Source organism: Sinocyclocheilus anshuiensis, unplaced genomic scaffold, assembly GCF_001515605.1.
Source record: "Sinocyclocheilus anshuiensis isolate Anshui unplaced genomic scaffold, SAMN03320099.WGS_v1.1 scaffold992, whole genome shotgun sequence".
Lineage (NCBI taxonomy): Eukaryota > Metazoa > Chordata > Actinopteri > Cypriniformes > Cyprinidae > Sinocyclocheilus > Sinocyclocheilus anshuiensis.
In genome coordinates, this window is record NW_015552610.1 from 136,142 (window position 1) to 156,278 (window position 20,137).

Genomic DNA, 20,137 nt, shown 5'->3' on the forward strand with positions numbered 1-20,137 from the left:
ATCCATCCATCCATCCTTCCAGTACTTTGTCTGTTTTTCATCCATCCATCCATCCATCCGTCTTTCATTCCATAATTTCATCTATTAATTCATATATACATCATCTATCTGTCAATCTTTTCATCCATTATACTTCCATTTGTCCTTCCACTGCTTCATCTACTTGTCCATCCGTCCTTTTATTAAACTATCTAATAATGAATATCAATCAACAAAAATATAATGTAGATAAAGACTTTACTGTGGCAGATGAAAGCACTGAATAGATACCACCAAGCATGGCCTAAAGATATCAATTTATTATTTATATCTATTTTTATTTGTTTATCTCTATCTATTTCATTTGTGAATATATGAATCTGACAGGGTTGAAATACTACGGCACTTAGGATTACTAAACTACGGGCATGTTGTACTCACACTTTTAGGATTGCGGGTAACACTTTCAGCCTTTGAAGAACCCACATTTGTTGACCAATAATCTAAATATACCTAAACATAGAGCTGAAACGTTGAGTACATGTGCAGTAAGTCTCACGCACCTCCACGGCCTCCCAGCCCCACTCCCTGTACTTGGGGTTGTGGGTCAAACGCCACATGTACATGTAGCTCTCGATGACCTCTGGCCTCAGGATGTAGTAGCGGTCGCTCAGTCGGTTGGCTGTGGCCTCGGCTCCTGCATCAAAGCGGAACGCCTCCGGACCAAGTTTGGTGGCTGTTGACAGAAAAACATTAAAGTTGATATAAAAGCTGACTGTTACTGGTCTTATCGTGAAAGATTCATCACTGCACATTATTCTTAAGGGAAAAATGTCTTCATAATCTTTCACTGAAATGTAAAAAACAGCCTTATATTTATTCAGTCACATTTGCTCTGGATTATTTGCATTCAGATGTCATCACTTCACTAAACAGAGAGATCTCAGTCCAAAAGCTCACATATTTGGAGGAATATTGATATATTTACACATTAACTTCATATTTCCTTAGACAGAATGATAATTCCTATTAATTTCAGCCTGAATGATCTCAATGAAATGAGCTTACTAATTTACTTTATGTTTGCATCACAGCTTTCTAATTAAGTTGTAGGGCTTGATAATTGTTAAATGGTTTATCAAGATTATTTCGCTCAAAAATAGAATCACTATTATTAATTAGTCTTTTTTTTTTACATTTCATAAGAATTATTGCACTTTCACATAAGCACAAATCAACAGAATGTCAACTTGCATGGTTTGTTCGCAGATTTAGTCGCAGTAAACAGCAGAAATCTTAATAGAGATTATTAAATCTTAATATCTCAATAGAGATACTTATATGTTTGCCAGTCTTTTTTTTTTTTTTTAGCACTTTTGAGCACTTTTTCCGTAATGTAGAGAAAGTGTTTGCACATGGTTGCCAGGTTGGGAAGATTAAGTAAACCACTGGGCAGAAAATACATTCATTGAAGCCAATTTCCACAAAGTCAGGAAAACAATCATGCTTTATTAAGTCATAATGATGAATTTATAATAATAATGATTATGAGATGAAATGTTGAAATTTTGACACACTAAGTTGAAATTATATGATAAAAAGGCAACAAATTACTATTTATATAATATTTTTAAATGTCATAATTAGTTTGTGTAGTTTCAGCTTTCAAAGTCATATTTATTTCATAACTTTTTATCTCATAATAATGACTTTTATAGTCATAATTATGACTTACCAAAGCATGATTTTTTTTCTTATATGGTGGAAATCCAGTCATACAAATGGAATTCACTGTATAACGCGGAATGTCACGGAATTTGTCAAATTTTAGATGAATAAATCGAAAGTAGGTCAGTACACTTAAATATACACACAGAAACTTAAAGGTCCTCGTGGAAACCCGTCAAAATAAAAGTTGGGTTTAACTTGAAGAAACTGTGACAGAAATGTACATCTTACTACTACTAATAAAACGTTTATTAAAACTTTATTTTTAAGGAATAATCACACAAATTTTCTTCTGTGTTTTAATTTTAGCAGTAAACCTCTGTTGTGCAGCACTAAAGGGATTGTTTAATTAAATTAATGTTTTATGTCAACATTTGATTACCAGAAAATTAAAGTACATACTAAAAAGTACATACTTAAAAGTACATATTAAGCTTTGATTATTCAAATTTAATTAAACCAGAAAATGTAAAATGTATTTCATAGGGCCCTAAAAAATATTTTGTTAAACTTTTAATACATTTCTGTTAACCTATAGAAGTTTCGTGATTTCGATTAATTAGACATGCTTTAAACCAGAGTACAGACAAAAATGAAAATGGAAAAAAATGGAATTTACAAAAAAATGAAAATGGAAAAAATAAAACGGAATTTGGGAAAAAAATAAAATGGATTTCATAGGGCTCTAATCAGTGGACTATCCTCGTACATTTTCAACAGTATAGGCCATATTTTCCTTTTTACACCTTTCTTGTTCTTACAAATTTTCTCGTTCTTTAGTTTAAGTTTTAGTAAGTTTGTTATGTGCTTTTGTCATTTTTATTATTTTTTTTTATATTTCTATATAGCATTACTTTATTTTTAAGGTTTAGTAATTTTACTACTTCAACTTCAAATTTGTAGTAAATTTCCAATTCAACATTTCTAATTTTCATTTAACTGTTTAAGGTTTTTCCATCTAGTATACAGTATACAGTATATATATATATATATATTATTGATGATTTTTTACTTTATTATTTTTATTATTTTACTTTATTATTTCACGTCATTTTCATTTATTATTTTACGTCAAGTTAAACTAAATTATATTTATATTATTATATTTGACATTTTAGCTAATTATATTTTCTATATTTTATTTTACTTCAGTTAACGATTATTTTATTTCAAGTAATGGATTTCATATGGCTCTAATCAGTGGACTATCCTCGTACATTTTCAACAATATAGGCCATATTTTCTTTTTTACACCTTTCTCGTTCTTACTAATTCAAGCTCTCTCAACTTGTTATATTTTACAGTTTGTCAGTTGATGTAAAATTTTGTAGGCAGTGTATGTACATGCGCCCCCCCCCATAACAAGTCCCAATTTAACCCCTGGTTATAAGCAGTGAAAAAGGACTAGTTAGTCTTTAATCTCCCTCATGCTGATTGCTCAGCTGGTGTAAATACTAGCAGATAAAACAAAGCCGCCGCTGAACAGATGCTTTGAGCTTTGTGTTTTTACAGCGTGGAGAAACCTGAGGTCATAAACACACAGCGTGTGTGTAGTTTGTGTGCACAATGATCGCCAGCAAACTTTATGAAAACACAATGCTTTCAAAGCAAAACATAACATAACGAACCCAAATGTATCCCATTATGCCCCTAAAATCTAAAATTACAAGCAGCCCCGGTCCGGGAGAAACACTCTCGTCTGAATAAACATTTTAATTTGCATACTGATTTTGGTTTGTTTTGTCTCAATCCCCCGTCTAGCAATATTATGCCACTTCAGCCTGGAACAGTATTTTCCGCAGCGCAGCTGTGTGTTCAAGTGTAGTATGGTGGTTTTTTGGTGATTATCGGTCTGTCACGGTGAGAGAAACTTTCCCACGGGGAAGCGTTTATTGTCAACATTAATATGACACTTCACGATTTATAGCATGATGTTTCTCCAAACATGTTTAATATAACAGTTTTTTTCAGCTTCACGACACAGTGGGGCATATTATAATGAAAAGAATATGTTAATAAAAGAAAAACATATGACAGTTTTGAGATACCGTAGACTTGAAGTGCAACGCCTCACATACAGATGCATAAAAATAAAAAAAGAAGATATAAATAAATCTCATGATCATATTTAACTACAAAATCAAAAGGAATAAATTAAGAAATGATATCTTGCATTAAAAATGATCCTGTTTTTAGGACCATTACGATTATATAATATTTTTTTCTCATCAAATTTTCATTACCATAATTAATTCACATTATTTTCAAATTAGATTCACATTATTTTAATACAGTAAATGTTTCTACTGCAGTAGATAATGTAATCCATACATAATGAAACGACAGTGTTATTTTATGAGATACCATTATAGTTTTTTAATGCTTTTATTTTTAGATTTTTAGTAATTTTGTTGTGTTTTGTCATTTTTAGTGTTTATATATATATATATATATATATATACTGTATATAGCTTGGGTTATATTTTCAGTTTAGTTTAAGTTTTCGTAAGTTTGTTATGTGCTTTTGTCATTTTTATCAACTTTTTTTTTTAAATTTCTATATAGCATTACTTTATTTTTAAGGTTTAGTTTAATTTTACTACTTTTTTTAATTTAATTTTAGTTAATTTCCAATTCAACACTTCTAATTTTCATTTAACTTTTTAAGGGTTTTCCATCTAGTATATATATATATTTTATTGGTGTTTTTTACTTTATTATTTTTATTATTTTACTTTTTTAGTGCATCAAGTTAAACTAAATTATATGTATATTATTATATCTTATATTTTAGCTAATTATATTTTTTATATTTTATTTTACTTCAGTTAACGATTATTTTATTTCAAGTAATGAAAATGTTTTTTAATGGTTTTAATTTTAATTTTCAGTCTTAGTTAATTATAATAACCCTGGTGCAACAAATACTATGAAGTATAAATACGTCAAAATTGAAATAATATTTAAATTATAATACTGTTTTCATAATATATATTTTTTTTTTGCATTTTGGAAATGAGAATTTGGGGGTGAAAATATCTGTGCTTCATTTTCTTGTTATATATAATGCTATATATAATTCCTCATTTGTCTCTCTTGATTTTGGTATAAAATCTGACCCGGCATGTTCTCAGCAGGTTTCATTCATCTATTGTTCATCGGCTCTGGATTTTATTTTAAAAGAGACGTGAGGTCAGAAATGTAGAGACGAGATCAAACATGATGTTTGCTAAATCTGTAGCGTTTGGCTTGTCCTGATGAGAGCGCTGTGAAGAACTGTGCGCTGTGTGCTATTTCTGATCTGAAGCAGGTTAGGCTTCATCTCATCTGTTTGCTTCTGACGTCTGAGAAAGCAACAGTCTGAGGTTGTGATTATCCAGCGAAGCATGAGGAGAAAGATAAGACAAAGGGATGTTTCTGGGGAAGCTGCCTTTCAGCTATTTTATAAAAGTCAAATCACTTACCAACTAAACTGCAGCACCCTTCCGTTTTGATCAGTGTTATTTTATCATTATTTATATACTGTTACATAATTTATTATTTATGGTAACACTGTATTTTAAGGACCAATTCTCACTATTAACTAGTTGTTTATTAGCATGGATATTTCTAGCATATTGGCTGTTTATTAGTTCCTACCTTATTTTGCATGACCATATTTTAGATCCCCATACCTAAACTTAACAACTGCCTTACTAACTATTAATAAGCAACAAATTAGGCGTTTGAGGCAAAAGGCATAGTTAATATAGTCAGAATTAGTCCTTAAACTAAAGTGTGACCATTTATATTTATATTAGCTTTTATTATAATATTTTCCGTTTAGTTTTAGTAAATTTATATGCTTTTGCAATTTGTATTTTTTTATTTCTATATTATTATATTTTTATTTATTTTAAAGTTTTAGTATTGTTACTAGTTCAAATTAAACTTATTTCAGTTAGTTTGCAATTAAACATTTCTAATTTTCATTAAAAGTTTTAAATGAAATTTGAAGTCTTTCATCTAACATACATACATATATTATTATTTGTTATTATTTTAGCTGACAATAACAACACTGTGACATGAATTTAAATCAAATTATTGTTATACTTTGTACTGTCTCCTTAATATGTAAATTAAGTTTAATAATATAAATTGTAGGACATAGCATTGTTATCGTTAACTAAAACTAAATCTATAATTTTTTTTATTGTTCTAAGCATTAACGGAAATAAATAAAATAAATAAATAAATAAATAAAAACTAACTTTTTTTATTTCTGTTAGTTTCCAAGCAAATGTTTCAAATTTGTATTTAGTTTAAATACTAAAATTATTACAACATAAATAAAAATAAATACAAAGTAAATAGAAATATGAACATGAATTTAATACAAAAATAAATACAAACAAAAATAACTGAAATTAAATGAAACAAAAATCGTATTTCATTTAGTTGCAAATGCAACATACTTTTCGTTTAGCTGAAGTACTAAAATTACAAAAACTAAAATGGAAATAAAAAGTAAATAGAAATAAAAAAACAAAAAAAACAACAACAAGAAAAAACAAAATTACTTAAATGTAAACTAAAATTATAATAAAAACAGAAAATATAAAAACAATTTTCAAATTATTTAAATTAACATTTTTAATTTTCATTATTTTAAGTACTAAAATTTGTAAAATTGAGGGAAAATTTTAACAGAAAATATAAAAATGACACAAACACAACAAAATGACTAAAACTTAAACTAAAATTAAAAAGGAAAATATAAAAAATAAAAACAAATTCAAATGATTAATAAATACTGTAATGTATTAATGATACTTATCTTATTTTAGCATGTATTTGAACGCATTTTCAGCATTTTAAAGAGTCGATTCAGATGCAATGGAGTGATGCTGCACAGTTCCTACTAGTTTAAATGATAAGTGGCTTATCCTACACTAACTAACGCTGTGTTACTGTGTGAAATGTGACCCTGGAGCACAAAACCAGTCATAAGTGTCAATTTTTTGAAATTGAGATTTATACATAATCTGAAAGCTGAATAAATAAGCTTTCCATTGATGTATGGTTTGTTAGGATAGGACAATATTTGGCAGAGATACAACTATTTGAAAATCTGGAATCTGAGGGTGCAAAAAAATCTAAATATTTAGAACATCGCCTTTAAAGTTGTCCAAATGAAGTTCTTAGCAATGCATATTACTAATCAAACATTAAGTTTTGATATATTTACGGTAGGAAATTTACAAAATATCTTCACGGAACATGATCTTTACTTAATATCCTAATGATTTTTGCCATAAAAGAAAAATCTATAATTTTGACCCATACAATGTATTTTTGGCTATTGTGCTACAGATATACCCCAGCGACTTAAGACTGCTTTTGTGCTGCAGGCTCACATATTATGTCTAGGCTACTTTCTGACCCCCCTACATCTAGTTTTGACGTCCATCATCACACCCTGATGATCTCAGTAGGTTTCATGACATTCATCCTGTTTATCTCTGAACCAGAAGCATAAGCAAATGCTTTCTATTGATATGCACACACTTCGTTGTGTTCGGTTCACAGATGATCTCTTTCAGAGTCTCTTTCTGACCTGAGCGGCTGTAGGACTCGTGGCAGGTGTGAGTGATTTCAGCTGCCAGGTCCAGGTAGTGCTGCCTCTGTCCTGCCGGGCCGTCGTCAGCGCCGATGCCAATCATCCCGCCGGAGAAACAGGCCAGATGCCCCATCTTATGGTCCAGGATGCCACCCCGCCACTCAGCCACGTACGTCAATCCACCCGGAGACTTCTGCACCAGGTTCGTCTCGATGGCCTGCAAGCGCACAGGGAAAAAATCACTCTGATCAATGCAATGCGACTGGAAAAAACTGGTGTAGGATTTACTTTGAAACTATTTTCACTCAGAAATTGCTAACATATTTCACAAATAATTACAAAGAAGCAGCAAGTAACACACTGAATTAAATTTGAATTTGTGAAGGAGAAAGACTGACAGTATTTTCGTGTAAAACATACTTTGTTTTATTTACAACTTCAAAAAAAAAAAATCCAAATTATTATGAGTCAAATCACTTAATCACTGGAATATACTATACTGTATATTATATAATTATATTATATACTGTAAACATTTATATACTGTAATATTTATCAATATTTTAAATTAGCTGGCTGAGATTTTCAGTGTAGCTTTAGTAATTGAGCAAAAACAAACAAACAAGCAAACAAATACGTTTTTGTAATTGTATGTGCTTTTGCCGTTTTTATTAGTTATTCATATTTCTATACAGATTTGGTTTATTTTTATTACAGTTTTAATAATTTTAGTACTTCAACATACGTTGCTAAGGCAACATTTCTAATTTTTATTTTGTTTTGTTTTTTAAGCTTAAGTTTTTCCATTTAATATATTTTATTTTATTCTAGCTTCAATTAATTATTTTTTTTAAAGTTTTAATAAAATTGAATTTTTAGAAAGACAGAAATAGTATTTTCTTGTAAATCATACTTTTTGATGTATTTACAACTTTAATAATAATAATAATAAAAAAAATTCACTTACTAACTAAACTGCAACACCCTCCATTTAACATTATTTATATACTGTTATATTATTTATAAAAATTTTAAATTAGCTTTTATTCTTATTTTTTTCAATTTAGTGTAATTTTTAGTAATTTTATCATGTGCTTTTGCAATTTTTCTAATTAATTACTTTTAGTTTTAGTAATTCAATTTTAGTAATTTTAGCACTTTAACTTATTATTTTAGTTAGCTGCCACGGCAACATTTCTATTTTCATTAAATTTTTCTATTTCATTTCAGCTTTACTTCAATTAATTAATACTTTTTAAAAATTTCTAAAGAGAAATTTTGAAGTGCAAAGACTGACATTTTTGAATTTTTTGTAAAACATACTTTGTTTTATTTTCAACTTCAAAAAAAAAAATCCTTTACAGTGTAGTGGTGAATTTCAGCTACCAGCTCTTTCTGAAAAGCATATCTGAGTGATGGAGCATTAGATTTTCATGCACGCTGAAGATAATGCAGCTATTAATCGCAGCCGAACGCGCTTGCTATGAGAAACAGAAGGATGGACGTGTTTTGTGTGAGAGTGAAGAAACATCCATTCGATTTGTAAAGTGCTTTGAAATCAAGGCGACGCTGGATTTCAATAAAGCACATATAAAAGCAGGACGGTGTGCACACATTGCTGTAGAAGCCGACGTTTATGCATGAAATGTTTTATGTATAATATAAGACAGTGTGCAGCGTGCAGAATTGAAGTCAAGCCTCACTGAGATTCTATCGGGACTTTGAGACGTGAAGGTGTATAAATCTGCCAAAGACTTTACGAGAAAACATCTCAGAGTCCGAGTCTCTTCTCCTGCGTTTTTATGGTTTCAGCTCTTTAGAGAAGCAGAAAACAGCGTAAGCCATCATGACGATCAATAGCGAATGACTCATCGTTTGCTTTTGCTCTGTGAGCCCCACACAAAACTCATTCAGATGCTTTTTCTTTGCTTGCATCACCAGTTTTCTGCATTTTTGCATCATCAAATGAAAACAACCCACTTAAAGTCAACGTGAAATCAAAATCAGAGCAAATGCATGACTATCGAGACAAACATCAAATATTATATGGGCTGCAAACATTTCACATCAACTTATTAACTCATTCACACTAATCAAAAATATTGCACAAAGGACTGGATATTTGATAACATGTTTGATGTTTTAACATTAGGCTGATGAAATTGGCCTCTCCTGATTATAAATGTAATTAATATCTTGGCAGATCTCATTCTTCAAGGGAAACATTGTGTAATGAAAAAGCTAATATGCTAATTAAGTGAGAATAAGTGAGAAAGTGTTCGCTCTCTCTGTTATATTTCTCCTCTCGGATCATTATGAGCGCGAGGCGAATCTAATTTTAAACTAATCTAATCAAGCTTAAATTAAAGCGTGCAATCTATTTTACATGCTTACGGCCGGTACAGACACTCATTTCTATTTCTTTATTTTTCACTGAACATACTGAAGACCAGAAATAGCATGTGCAACTAAATTGCAAGACAATTAAATAGCACAAGCATACAATAAATAGTGTATTGGCGATGTTTGCGAACCTCCATGGCTCTGTAGTACATCTTCTGGGCCTCCTGATCCGTCTTCTCTGACATCAGGTAGGATTTGATCAGGTACTCGTAGAAACTGTCCCCAAGACCTCCGATAGACACGTGATCTGAGAAAACCAGAGGGAAACCATGTCTACAACTAACTCTGAATCACACACATCACATTAACCACAAGAAAACATGTGAAGGACCTATTTGACCTTAAAATCATAACAAAAAATATTCTGAATGAAGAAAATGAAGTCATTTTACGGACAATAAGATTTTAACAGGAAATACATCAACACAGAAAAGAAAACTGTACTCATTAAAAAACAAAGATTTCAGAAAAAGGCTTGCCGCGTTCTGTGGATTTGTTTATTGTAAGTTTTAAGATTTTCAATGAGCATATTAACACGTATTTCTAATTTTGTTTTACGCCATCTTCGTTCAGCACTTCTACAGTCTCTTTTAAGTCTCATAGTCTGATTTGTCTTCTGAGGAATTATCTTTTTTGTAGTTAACTTTTTAGTTTTAAGTGGAGCAACTGCAGCAAGAGCTGTTATATTCTGTTATTAAATTCATGAAGTCATCATAGGATGATGGTAAAATGTTCCTTTCACAAGTCAGATTTTCGGCTATACTTCAGAGGTAATATAACGTTTTTTAACAATACGTTCGGTTGCATTTGTCACAGAATTATCAATACTGTTAAAGAAGACACAGAAGTGATCAGATAATGCAAGATCAATGACAGATGTTATTGTAATATTACCATATTTACCACTTCCGGGATCGACATTTCACTCGCTAACATTAGCAAGTTTTCATTTATATGCTGTTTATTGTTGATGATTGCAATATTTTTCATATGCATCTGCTTACATATGCTCGTTTCTGCATCTTCCTCGCCTGTGTTTTTGATCGGGAGAATCTGGACTCATTCAGGAGATGTGTAATAGCGCCCCCGAGCGTATAACAGTGAAAACACAGAAACTAGGAAAAATTCTGTGTTTGGCAGGGAAGGAGTTAATATTTACAAGTAAATCCACAATTGTGACCATGGAGCACAATACCGGTCACTTTTTTGAAATGGATGAATAAATAAGCTTTCTGTCGATGTATGGTTTGTTATGATAGGACAATATTTGGCTGAGATACAGCTATTTGAAAATCTGGAATCTGAGGGTGCAAAAAATCTAAATATTGAGAAAATCGCCTTTAAAGTTGTTCAAATTAAGTTCTTAGCAATGCATATTACTAATGATACTAAATGTTTGATATATTTACGGTAAGAAATTTACAAAATATCTTCATGGAACATGATCTTTACTTAATATCCTAGCAGGGACACATATTATGTCTAGGCTAGTTTCTGACCCCCCTACAAGTAACGCGAGTTACGTAATCAGATTACTTTTTTCAAGTAACTAGTAATTCGGTCTGAATACTTTTTGGTCCCAAATTTGTATTGGTTTTACTGGTAGTCCACTGTATGAAGAAATTTTGGGTATAATTTGTCACAGTTTACTTTATTGTGCTATTCTCACTTACATAAATAAACTATAGTGTCCTGCACCCACTAGTAAAAAAGTGATATTTTCAGAAATAGAAGTCGCGTTTTTTCATCTTGAAACGTGCTGCGATTATATTCCAAAGGCACTCATATAATGCAGAAACACTCAAGCAAGCAAAACACGTTCACACCCTGATGATCTCAGTAGGTTTCATGAAATTCATCCTGTTTATCTCTGAACCAGAAGCATAAGCAAATGCTTTCTATTGATATGCACACGCTTCATTGTGTTCGGTTCACGGATGATCCGGGTACTATAATCGGAATCAACACACACAATGGCTGGGAGCGCCCTTCGCTCTGTTGACGCTCTCATCACTATCGCTGACACTCATTAGCCGTTCCCATGCTGCACCAATTAGCGCTGCAGTCGCAGATTACATTCAGGCCGTTCAAGAAGAAAAAAATGTTTCTCCTGTTTTTCAGGTGAATCTGAAAGATTCAATTTCCAAAAGGTAATGGGATTTATTATAATTTTAATAACTCTTGGCTGTGGGCTCACGTCCCTGCTTGACAGGATAGCCGCGCTGGCTCAATCGATGTCATGCATGCCAGAATAATTGCACTGTGAAGCTCAAAGACGGCGCTTGTGAGAGCCACTCTCATGACCCGGAGCAGAGCAGAAATGAAGAACCAAATAATAACTAAATAAATGTATTTACACCACCAGTCCAAAGTTTTAACGTCCACCAGTGAATTTATGCTCTTCACAAAATTAATTCTATTTCAGTCTGCTTAAAGTATAGAAAGCAGCTTTGAAGACAATTATAAAATGAACCTGCAAAACACAACGAAATAATACATCTTTACATGATGTTTTTTAATCTGTTCGTCACTGGGATTCATTTTGTTTTGCAAACTTTATGAGGATGGAAAAGCATCTGGCATTAAAACAAAAAATTATTTCACACTTTTATGTTGTTTAAGCATATTGTCCCAGATGTGCACAGACCGTGTGATTCTAGAAACACATTTGAATATTTGGAAATATTTGTGTTTCCAGAGTCTCAAAGATTAAAGGTTTTAGTGTTGACTGATGGGAAGGCCCACATACATATATCATTATATGAGCCGTCATTAGCAAAATTATATCATCTTTCACACCTTGCACTTTTATGTATTAAATATTTTGGCTATTTTGATAATGCGGTCATTAAATTCACCTCAAATTTGCATTCTATTTATTTTGCATGTTTTTGCTGGTACTAATGTACTAATCTTGTTTTGCTCTAAAAGCATCTGCTAAATGTAAATGTATCTGAAACCAGTGGCAGCTCGTCGGGGGAGGCAGGGGAGGCACAGCTTCCCCATAATTTTGAGGTGAAAATGGGAGGAGGACGCTTTAATGTTAATAAAATTCATAAAATTCTTCAGTTCATGTCTCAGAATGTTTATTTTTTGTTTGTAATTTCAAAGTTTTAATACCATAACGTGAAAGCGCCGCTTTTCTGTCGCGAATGTGCCGAATCTGCTGATGTAATTACAACCGCTTGGTGATAGAGAGCTGGTGCCACTGCAACAGAGAGCAGAGCAGCACTGTGAACACCGCCACCCACCACAGACCACACCGCAGCTAACTGGAGCCATGGCAACAGCGCACCAAACCATGCAGAGCAGATGCCAGGGCGCTGATTAATCACTGTGCAAACAGTTTAACACAGACGTGCTAAAAGCCTTCGCTTCATCCCACATGAGAGTGCTACTTGGGGCTTCGGGATTCGTTCGGTGAAACTGTGGAACTAATTCACAAGATTATTTGTGTCTGCTTCTTATTGTGAGAGCGCGCCACGCACTGCTTCCCTTCTGAAGGAACGATCAATAGCGCCGATGTCTCGGGAGGAAGAGGAAAGTGAGAAAACTTTCATCGGAAAAATTAACCGAAACCGGCACAAAACAGCTAACTGTTTGTTAAACAAAAGGCAGATAGAGTTCACTGGTGGGAGAAATGACTTAAAGCCCATTTAATCATTCTTTGTTGGTATTAAAACACAGAAGCTGAGCAGATGCTTATGTTAAAAGAATATCCAAAAAATGTAAATGCTTGATTTTAAAGGGCCATGAAACCCCAGACTACTTTTTCCTGAGATTTTAGCAGAGGTGTTTGTGTTGCACATCATAGAAGACAATGTTAGCATCCGATAATTTGAACTGTTGGAGAAAACTGGTTAATTTTAAGCTTTTTTGCGCTATTTTCATCTTCCGGGTTTAAAATCTACATCGTGTTGATGTCACAATTTGTGACGCGGCAATGGACTATAGTACATCGATGGCGCGTCGGTGTCTATTAAATTATTCATGAGACTGCGTGTTCTTATCCTATGAGAAGACGCTTCACTTAATTATTCACAACAGCATGTGTTGATTTGCTATGACAGACGCTTCAGACTGAGATTGCATACATTATCTGAGAGAAACGTTCATGAATCGAAGGAGAGTGTTTGTTTTGCTTTATAATAAGAGTTTGGCACAAACGCGATTCATTCACTTAGTGAGTGTAACCGTTCTTACAGCTCCGTGACACAACCCGTCAAAAGGCTTATATAAACGCCGCAGAATAAATCTTAGGTTATCAGAGGTGCAACAGCATGTTCATATATATGTTTTCGATGCAGAGTACAAATGGCTGTGCATTTATTTGTGTTTTTAACTCGATGGGAGTGAAATGAAACTGTCTGAACCCGAAGCTGTGTGTGCTGTCTGTCTCCTCTCTTCCCCCTCCTCCGCTCTGCAGCGCACCACGCCCACTTTTTTAGCATTTTTTAAAACTGTAGTGAGAACTAACCAGTGCTGAAACAGGGGGTTTCATGACCCTTTAAAGTAATTTTTGAAGACAATTATTGCACATTTACATTTGTTTGCATTCTGTATAAAATATGCATGTGATGCTGCATTCCAATTTGACCAATAAAAATATACAATTATAATAAATCAGATATTTAAATGTTTTTGAAAGAAGTCTCTTTTGTTCACCAAGGCTGCATTTATTTGATCAAGAAACAACTCTGATTATTATCAATGTTGAAAACAGTTGTGCTGCATCATGTTTTTGTGGAAATGATGCATTTTATTTTTCAAGATTCTTTGATGAATAGAAATCTTTTGTAACATAAATGTCTTTACTGTTACGTTGGATCAATTTAATGCATTCTTGCTGAATAAAACTATTGATTTCTTAAAAAAAAATTTTCGAATTCAAATATATCACAGTTTCCACAAAAATATGAAGCAGCACAACTGTTTTCAACATTGATAATAATCAGAAATGTTTCTTCAGCAGCAAATCAGCATATTAGAATGATTTCTGAAGATCATGTGACACTGAAGACTGGCGTAATGATGCTGAAAATACAGCTTTGATCACAGAAATAAATTACAGTTTACAATATACTCACATAGAAAACACTTATTTGAAATTATAATAATATTTCACATTTTTATAGTTTTTACAGAATTTTTTATCATATAAATGCAGCCTCGGTGAGCAGAAGAGACTTGTACACTGACCGGTAGTGTAAACGTCATAATAGAGCACATTCCCAGTGACGTGTGTTCGTTCAGTGCCATCCTGACTAACCTGAGCGCCACACCGGAGCCCTCTGTCTCCCAGCCCATCTGTAGGACTGGCTCCTGTTACTCATCTAACTGGAATTAGCGTGAGAATCAGTTAATTAAATTTGCCTGCAGCTGTCAGAGCGAGCTGGTGGGCTAATGGAAGCCGTGTGTGCGGCAGGAGTGCCAGAAAGAGTCTCTTTCTCTCAGAAAGCAAAAAAAGATATTTGAGACATATGGCTTTGTGAATGGATGTGTTATGCCAGCAGACGGGACGCTAGGAGCTGCATCAGATGCTCACCTGCCCAGGTTAATGACTCCTCTGGGAATGCCGGTGGGCGTGTTGAAGGCGGGTAACAACTTCTCGCCCAGTTCCATCACCTTCTGCTTAAATATCTGAAAGACAAAACAGAAGAGCATAGTTCTAATAGTGATAGTGATATAGTATATATCACATAGTGATAACTAATCCTGCAATGCAGCATACGCATCTATAAAGGTGTTTCTTCACAATCACGCATGCACACGCTTCCCTCAACGCCCATAATCTACATGTTTGCAGAGCTTTCCTCCAATGCAATCCATTTATAATGTTAGTCAGGTTTCTTGCACCAAAAACAGTCAGGTACATGGGTTCAATGCATCGACTGATAAAAATTCTTCATCAATATTCATCAAGGATGCATTAAATTAATCAAAAGTGGCAGTAAAGACTCATTGAACTTTCTATTGATCAAAGAATCCTGAAAAATCAAATGTATCACAGTTTCCACAAAAATATGAAGCAGCACAACCGTTTTCAACATTGATAATAATAATCAGAAATGTTTCTTGAGCAGCAAATCAATATATTAGAATGATTTCTGAAGATCATGTGACACTGAAGACTGGAGTAATGATGCTGAAAATACAGCTTTGATCACAGAAATAAATTACAGTTTAACAGAGATTCACATAGAAAACAGCTATTTTAAATTGTAAAAATATTTCACTATTTTACCATTTTTACTGTATTTTTGATCAAATAATTGCAGCTTTGTTGAGCATAAAAGACCACAAACCACACAAAAAAAAAATAAATGCAATGACAAACATATTGATAAAATATATCAGCATATTGCATATTACAGAGTCCAATTATCAGAATAATAAAATACATAATGGATATTTAACAGTTACAAACCAATAATAATCATTAAATAAGAAGGAAGAAAATTATTTTGGCTGTCTGAAGTGCAGAAAACTTGCACTAGAGCTTATTGTCAGTTTATATTTCATGTCCAACTGCAATACTTCCCAAATAAACCTAAAATGGACTTTCAAAACTTCTTGAACCCAGACAAACCTGTTTAACATCCATTAAGCGCAGCAGCTTCTGTGGCAAGGTCATCTTCAAAAGTGAATGAAACTCGACGTTGTGCAGCAGAATGAAACCGAGTGCAGAACATTGAAACTTCAAGACGTGTTCTAACGCTTATGATGGCAATAACACATAAAGATGGCTGGAAATACGGTTGGCGACAGAGATATTTCTCTCCAAGCTCTTTTTAGTGCTGCTTGCTAAGGCAAGCATCACTGTTATTGCTATTATTTAGGTTGAGGGATTTGAACGAACCTCTAAATCCAAGTATTCAACTTTAGAGTGTAACTTGTCCCATATCAGACTTATGATTTTCACCTGGTGGGCAACAAAACGGTTGTAAAATAGACTTCTATTGAAGGAGGCACCAGACCTGAATATCACAAGACTCTTCTCACTTGATACAGTAAAAGCACATAGCAACCACTCAGAACACCTTAGCAACGGAACAGAAACATCCTGGCAACCACGATAACACCTTAGCAACATGGTGGCAACTCATCAAGGTACAAGAAACAATGTTCAGAGTTGTTAATGAGTTTGCAGTCTGTACTAAATATGAGGCAATAATTGAACTGTGTACCACAAAATAATGACAGAAATCTGCTTTACATTGAGTTGTATTTATATAAACAAATACACAGTGAGATAGGATTCACAAACAAATGACTCTTAGCTGTTGCTTTTCAGTGAATCAAAGCAATCACATATAATAAATATACATACATATATATATGGAGAGAAACATTATACACACACGTTTTCTTCCTAATCGTAAAAACAAGTTTGAGTTTGTGGATGGCCACTGAGAGCAGAGTTTGTGTCACCAGCAGAAGGTCAAACTTCAGCCTCCTCAGAAGCACTGGGCTCTAGAGAGACATGCGGTGGACTCTGCTATAACGGGGGCAGCACATCTCCTGCTTAATGCATTTGTGCAGCGCAAAACGAGGGCTGAGATGAGAAGGACAGGAGAAGAGCAACCTGATTGCCCCCCTGCACTCGTGTCAGAGAGATCACTAATGACCCATAGCTGGAGACACCGACTCCATCAGAATCCCATCTGTGAGGCTTCACCTGCCAGAGTATGACGCACTAACAGTGCCACCAAAAATGAAACTTCTGTCATTAATTCCTCGCCCTCATGTCGTTCCAGATGCATGCATTTCTTTCTTCCATGAAGCACAAAATTAGATGTTTTGAAGGATGTTTATAAAATAAAGTCAAAATGAACTGGATGCTTTAAGGCTCCAAAATGATAATAAAGCATCATGAAAGTAATGCATATGACTTCACTACACTACACTGAAAAAAAATTGGTTATGGATTTACTTTGAAACTATTTTCACTTAGAAATGGCTAATAAATTTCACAAATAATGACAAAGAAATGTCAAGTAACATTGAATTAAACGTGAAATTTTAAGTAGAAAGACTGAAATAGTATTTTCTTGTAAAACATACTCTAATAATCTTACTTTATATTACAACTTATGCTTTATTTACTACTTTGACAAATACTTTTTTTTTTCAGTGTACATTAACCCTCTGGTGCTCTTCAGTCATTTTTGAACGATTAAAATTTATTATTATAATTTTTTCTTTTTAGAATTTTTTTACTTCATCGAAATCGTATGAAACTTGGCAAACTTTTTGGCACTTGATATGTGGACAAAATAAATAAATAAACAAACAAATGAATAAATAAACAAATATCTTGATTTATTTGAAAAGGTTAAACGGTCCTGAAAAAAATAGTCACACTTGCTCTCCTTGCAGTCAAAAATGAATGCATTGGAAATGAATGTGAAAACAATTTCACCTAGTGGAAATATTTGGTACCGCGCCAAAAGAAAATCTTCCTGAAAGCTCATTTTTTGAGACGTCAAACTTAAATTCGAAACACAACTTGTTTAGATTTATGGCTTTAATTTTCTTGCAGTTTTAGAGTAAAACATGCTTTGGAAAATATATATTTCATATGACATTTGAAAATAGTATTTTTGCGCATGTTTCATAACAATAAACTTAAACCTCTATAACTTTTTTTTAAATGTTGCTTTAACTTTTTTCATTTCAGAAGTAATCTGTCAAGCGTCTTCTTTAAAAAGAGATCAAACGTAAGTCTGTGTTTCAAAAGCGTTGAAGATTTACGACAGTTTAATTTGGAAATAATTTTTTGAAATTTTGAATATGCTCAAAAAATGGTTAAAAGGTAATAAATGGATTATAAGCACTGCATAAATATAATTTAGTACCATAAAATCCCTTAAAAATACAAAATATTAAATAAAAAACAACCATAGAATGTATAGTACATTAATTTAATTGAAACAATGTAAAAAAGGTCATTTTTTGACCACCACACAGGAAGCACCAGAGGGTTACAAATCTAAAGCCTTCAGACAGAACTTAACGTGTAATTAAACAGCAAATACTTATTTTTATGGCTTAAATTTCTACATGTTCCTCAAACAAAGTTACTGTATGAGCTCAGAAGACTTGTAATATAATGCATACATTATATGGACTACTATTATGGTGTGCTTATGGTGCATTTTGGTCATTTTTGGAGTAAAAAACTGTAAACTGAGTAAAAAAAGTGCACGTAAATAATGACAGAAAATGCATTCTGGGCAAACTATTCCTTTGATTGTCATGGTATCTGACAGAAGGATCCTGATTGTCATGGGAAATTTGCAGTATTGATCCAGGACGGCAGCGGACAGCGCGAACGTTTCACTTTCAGTCTGAACACAAAAAAGCCCATAATTCTCTCTATCCAATTGCAAAAGAAAAACAGGCATGGGCAAAGAAACTCCAGCCTGGAGTTAATATTTAATTTTCATCTGAAGAAACATGCTCAGGAGGAAGGGCAGCTCTCAGGTCATCTGTACTCGCGTGACCTTTGACCTCTCATTATCAGCATCTCCTCAATTCGCTGTACAGCAGCAGAGACATTTTCAGCTTAATTACAGGATGCTTACGCACAGCTCTGCAGCTGGAAATGACTTTTTAAAAGCCATTTATTGTTGAATAACATCAGATTGAAGGCTTCACCTCCAGAAAACAAACAGTGGTGGAGGATAAAGCTCCCACGAGGAATGACTGATGCAGCTGAATAAATGCACAGGACTCTGGGACGTCGTTTAGACGCTGCTGCGCATATAATGCTGCGGAGAATACAAAGACAGAAGCAGCTTTGTGAAACGTCCACACGTTAATGATGTGGATAAAAGAAAATGGAAAACGCATCAAATAGAGTTGTTTATGGAGTGCTGACTTTGGTAATCAAAAACAACGATTGCTCTCTGACTTTATCAAGAGTTCATTTAAAAGCAATTCAGGTTATCTGTCCAGGAGACAAGACAGAGACAACGCATTAATGCTGGTGAAAACTTGGGCTTGGGTTATTTCAACAAGTTCCTTACAGAATATAAGAAATATTACATATAAAATAAACATTTCTATGACTTGACAGCTTAATATAACTGTTAATATTTTAATAATAATAATTATTATTATTTTTATTATTAATTATAATAGTTAATATCCGGCACTACATAATAATAATAATAATAATTAAATCATTTTTGGCTTGGGTTATTTTAACAGGATCCTCACAGAAAATTGCAGTATTATTGTTAAGAATATATAAGAAATATTATATACTGCATAAAATAAACATTTCTATGACCTGACACAGAATAATATAACTGTTAATATTTTAATAATAATAATTATTATGATTATCAATTATAATAGTTAACATCAGGCATTCAGGCATTACATAATAATAATAATAATAATAATAATAATAATAAT

The 20,137-nt window shown here is 33.0% G+C and overlaps 1 protein-coding gene across 1 annotated transcript in view; it reads right to left on the bottom strand.

Annotated features, from left to right (window-relative positions):
• Window positions 1–20,137, bottom strand: part of LOC107665908 (mannosyl-oligosaccharide 1,2-alpha-mannosidase IA-like) — a 159,285-nt gene that overhangs the window by 9,019 nt on the left and 130,129 nt on the right. The window contains exons 5-9 of the mRNA XM_016456971.1: window positions 15,258–15,352; window positions 12,892–12,920; window positions 9,844–9,959; window positions 7,307–7,526; window positions 543–715 (exon numbers count right to left, since the gene is read on the bottom strand). Of these exons, the coding sequence (XP_016312457.1) occupies window positions 543–715; window positions 7,307–7,526; window positions 9,844–9,959; window positions 12,892–12,920; window positions 15,258–15,352 (633 nt within the window). The remainder of the gene's footprint in view (window positions 1–542; window positions 716–7,306; window positions 7,527–9,843; window positions 9,960–12,891; window positions 12,921–15,257; window positions 15,353–20,137) is intronic.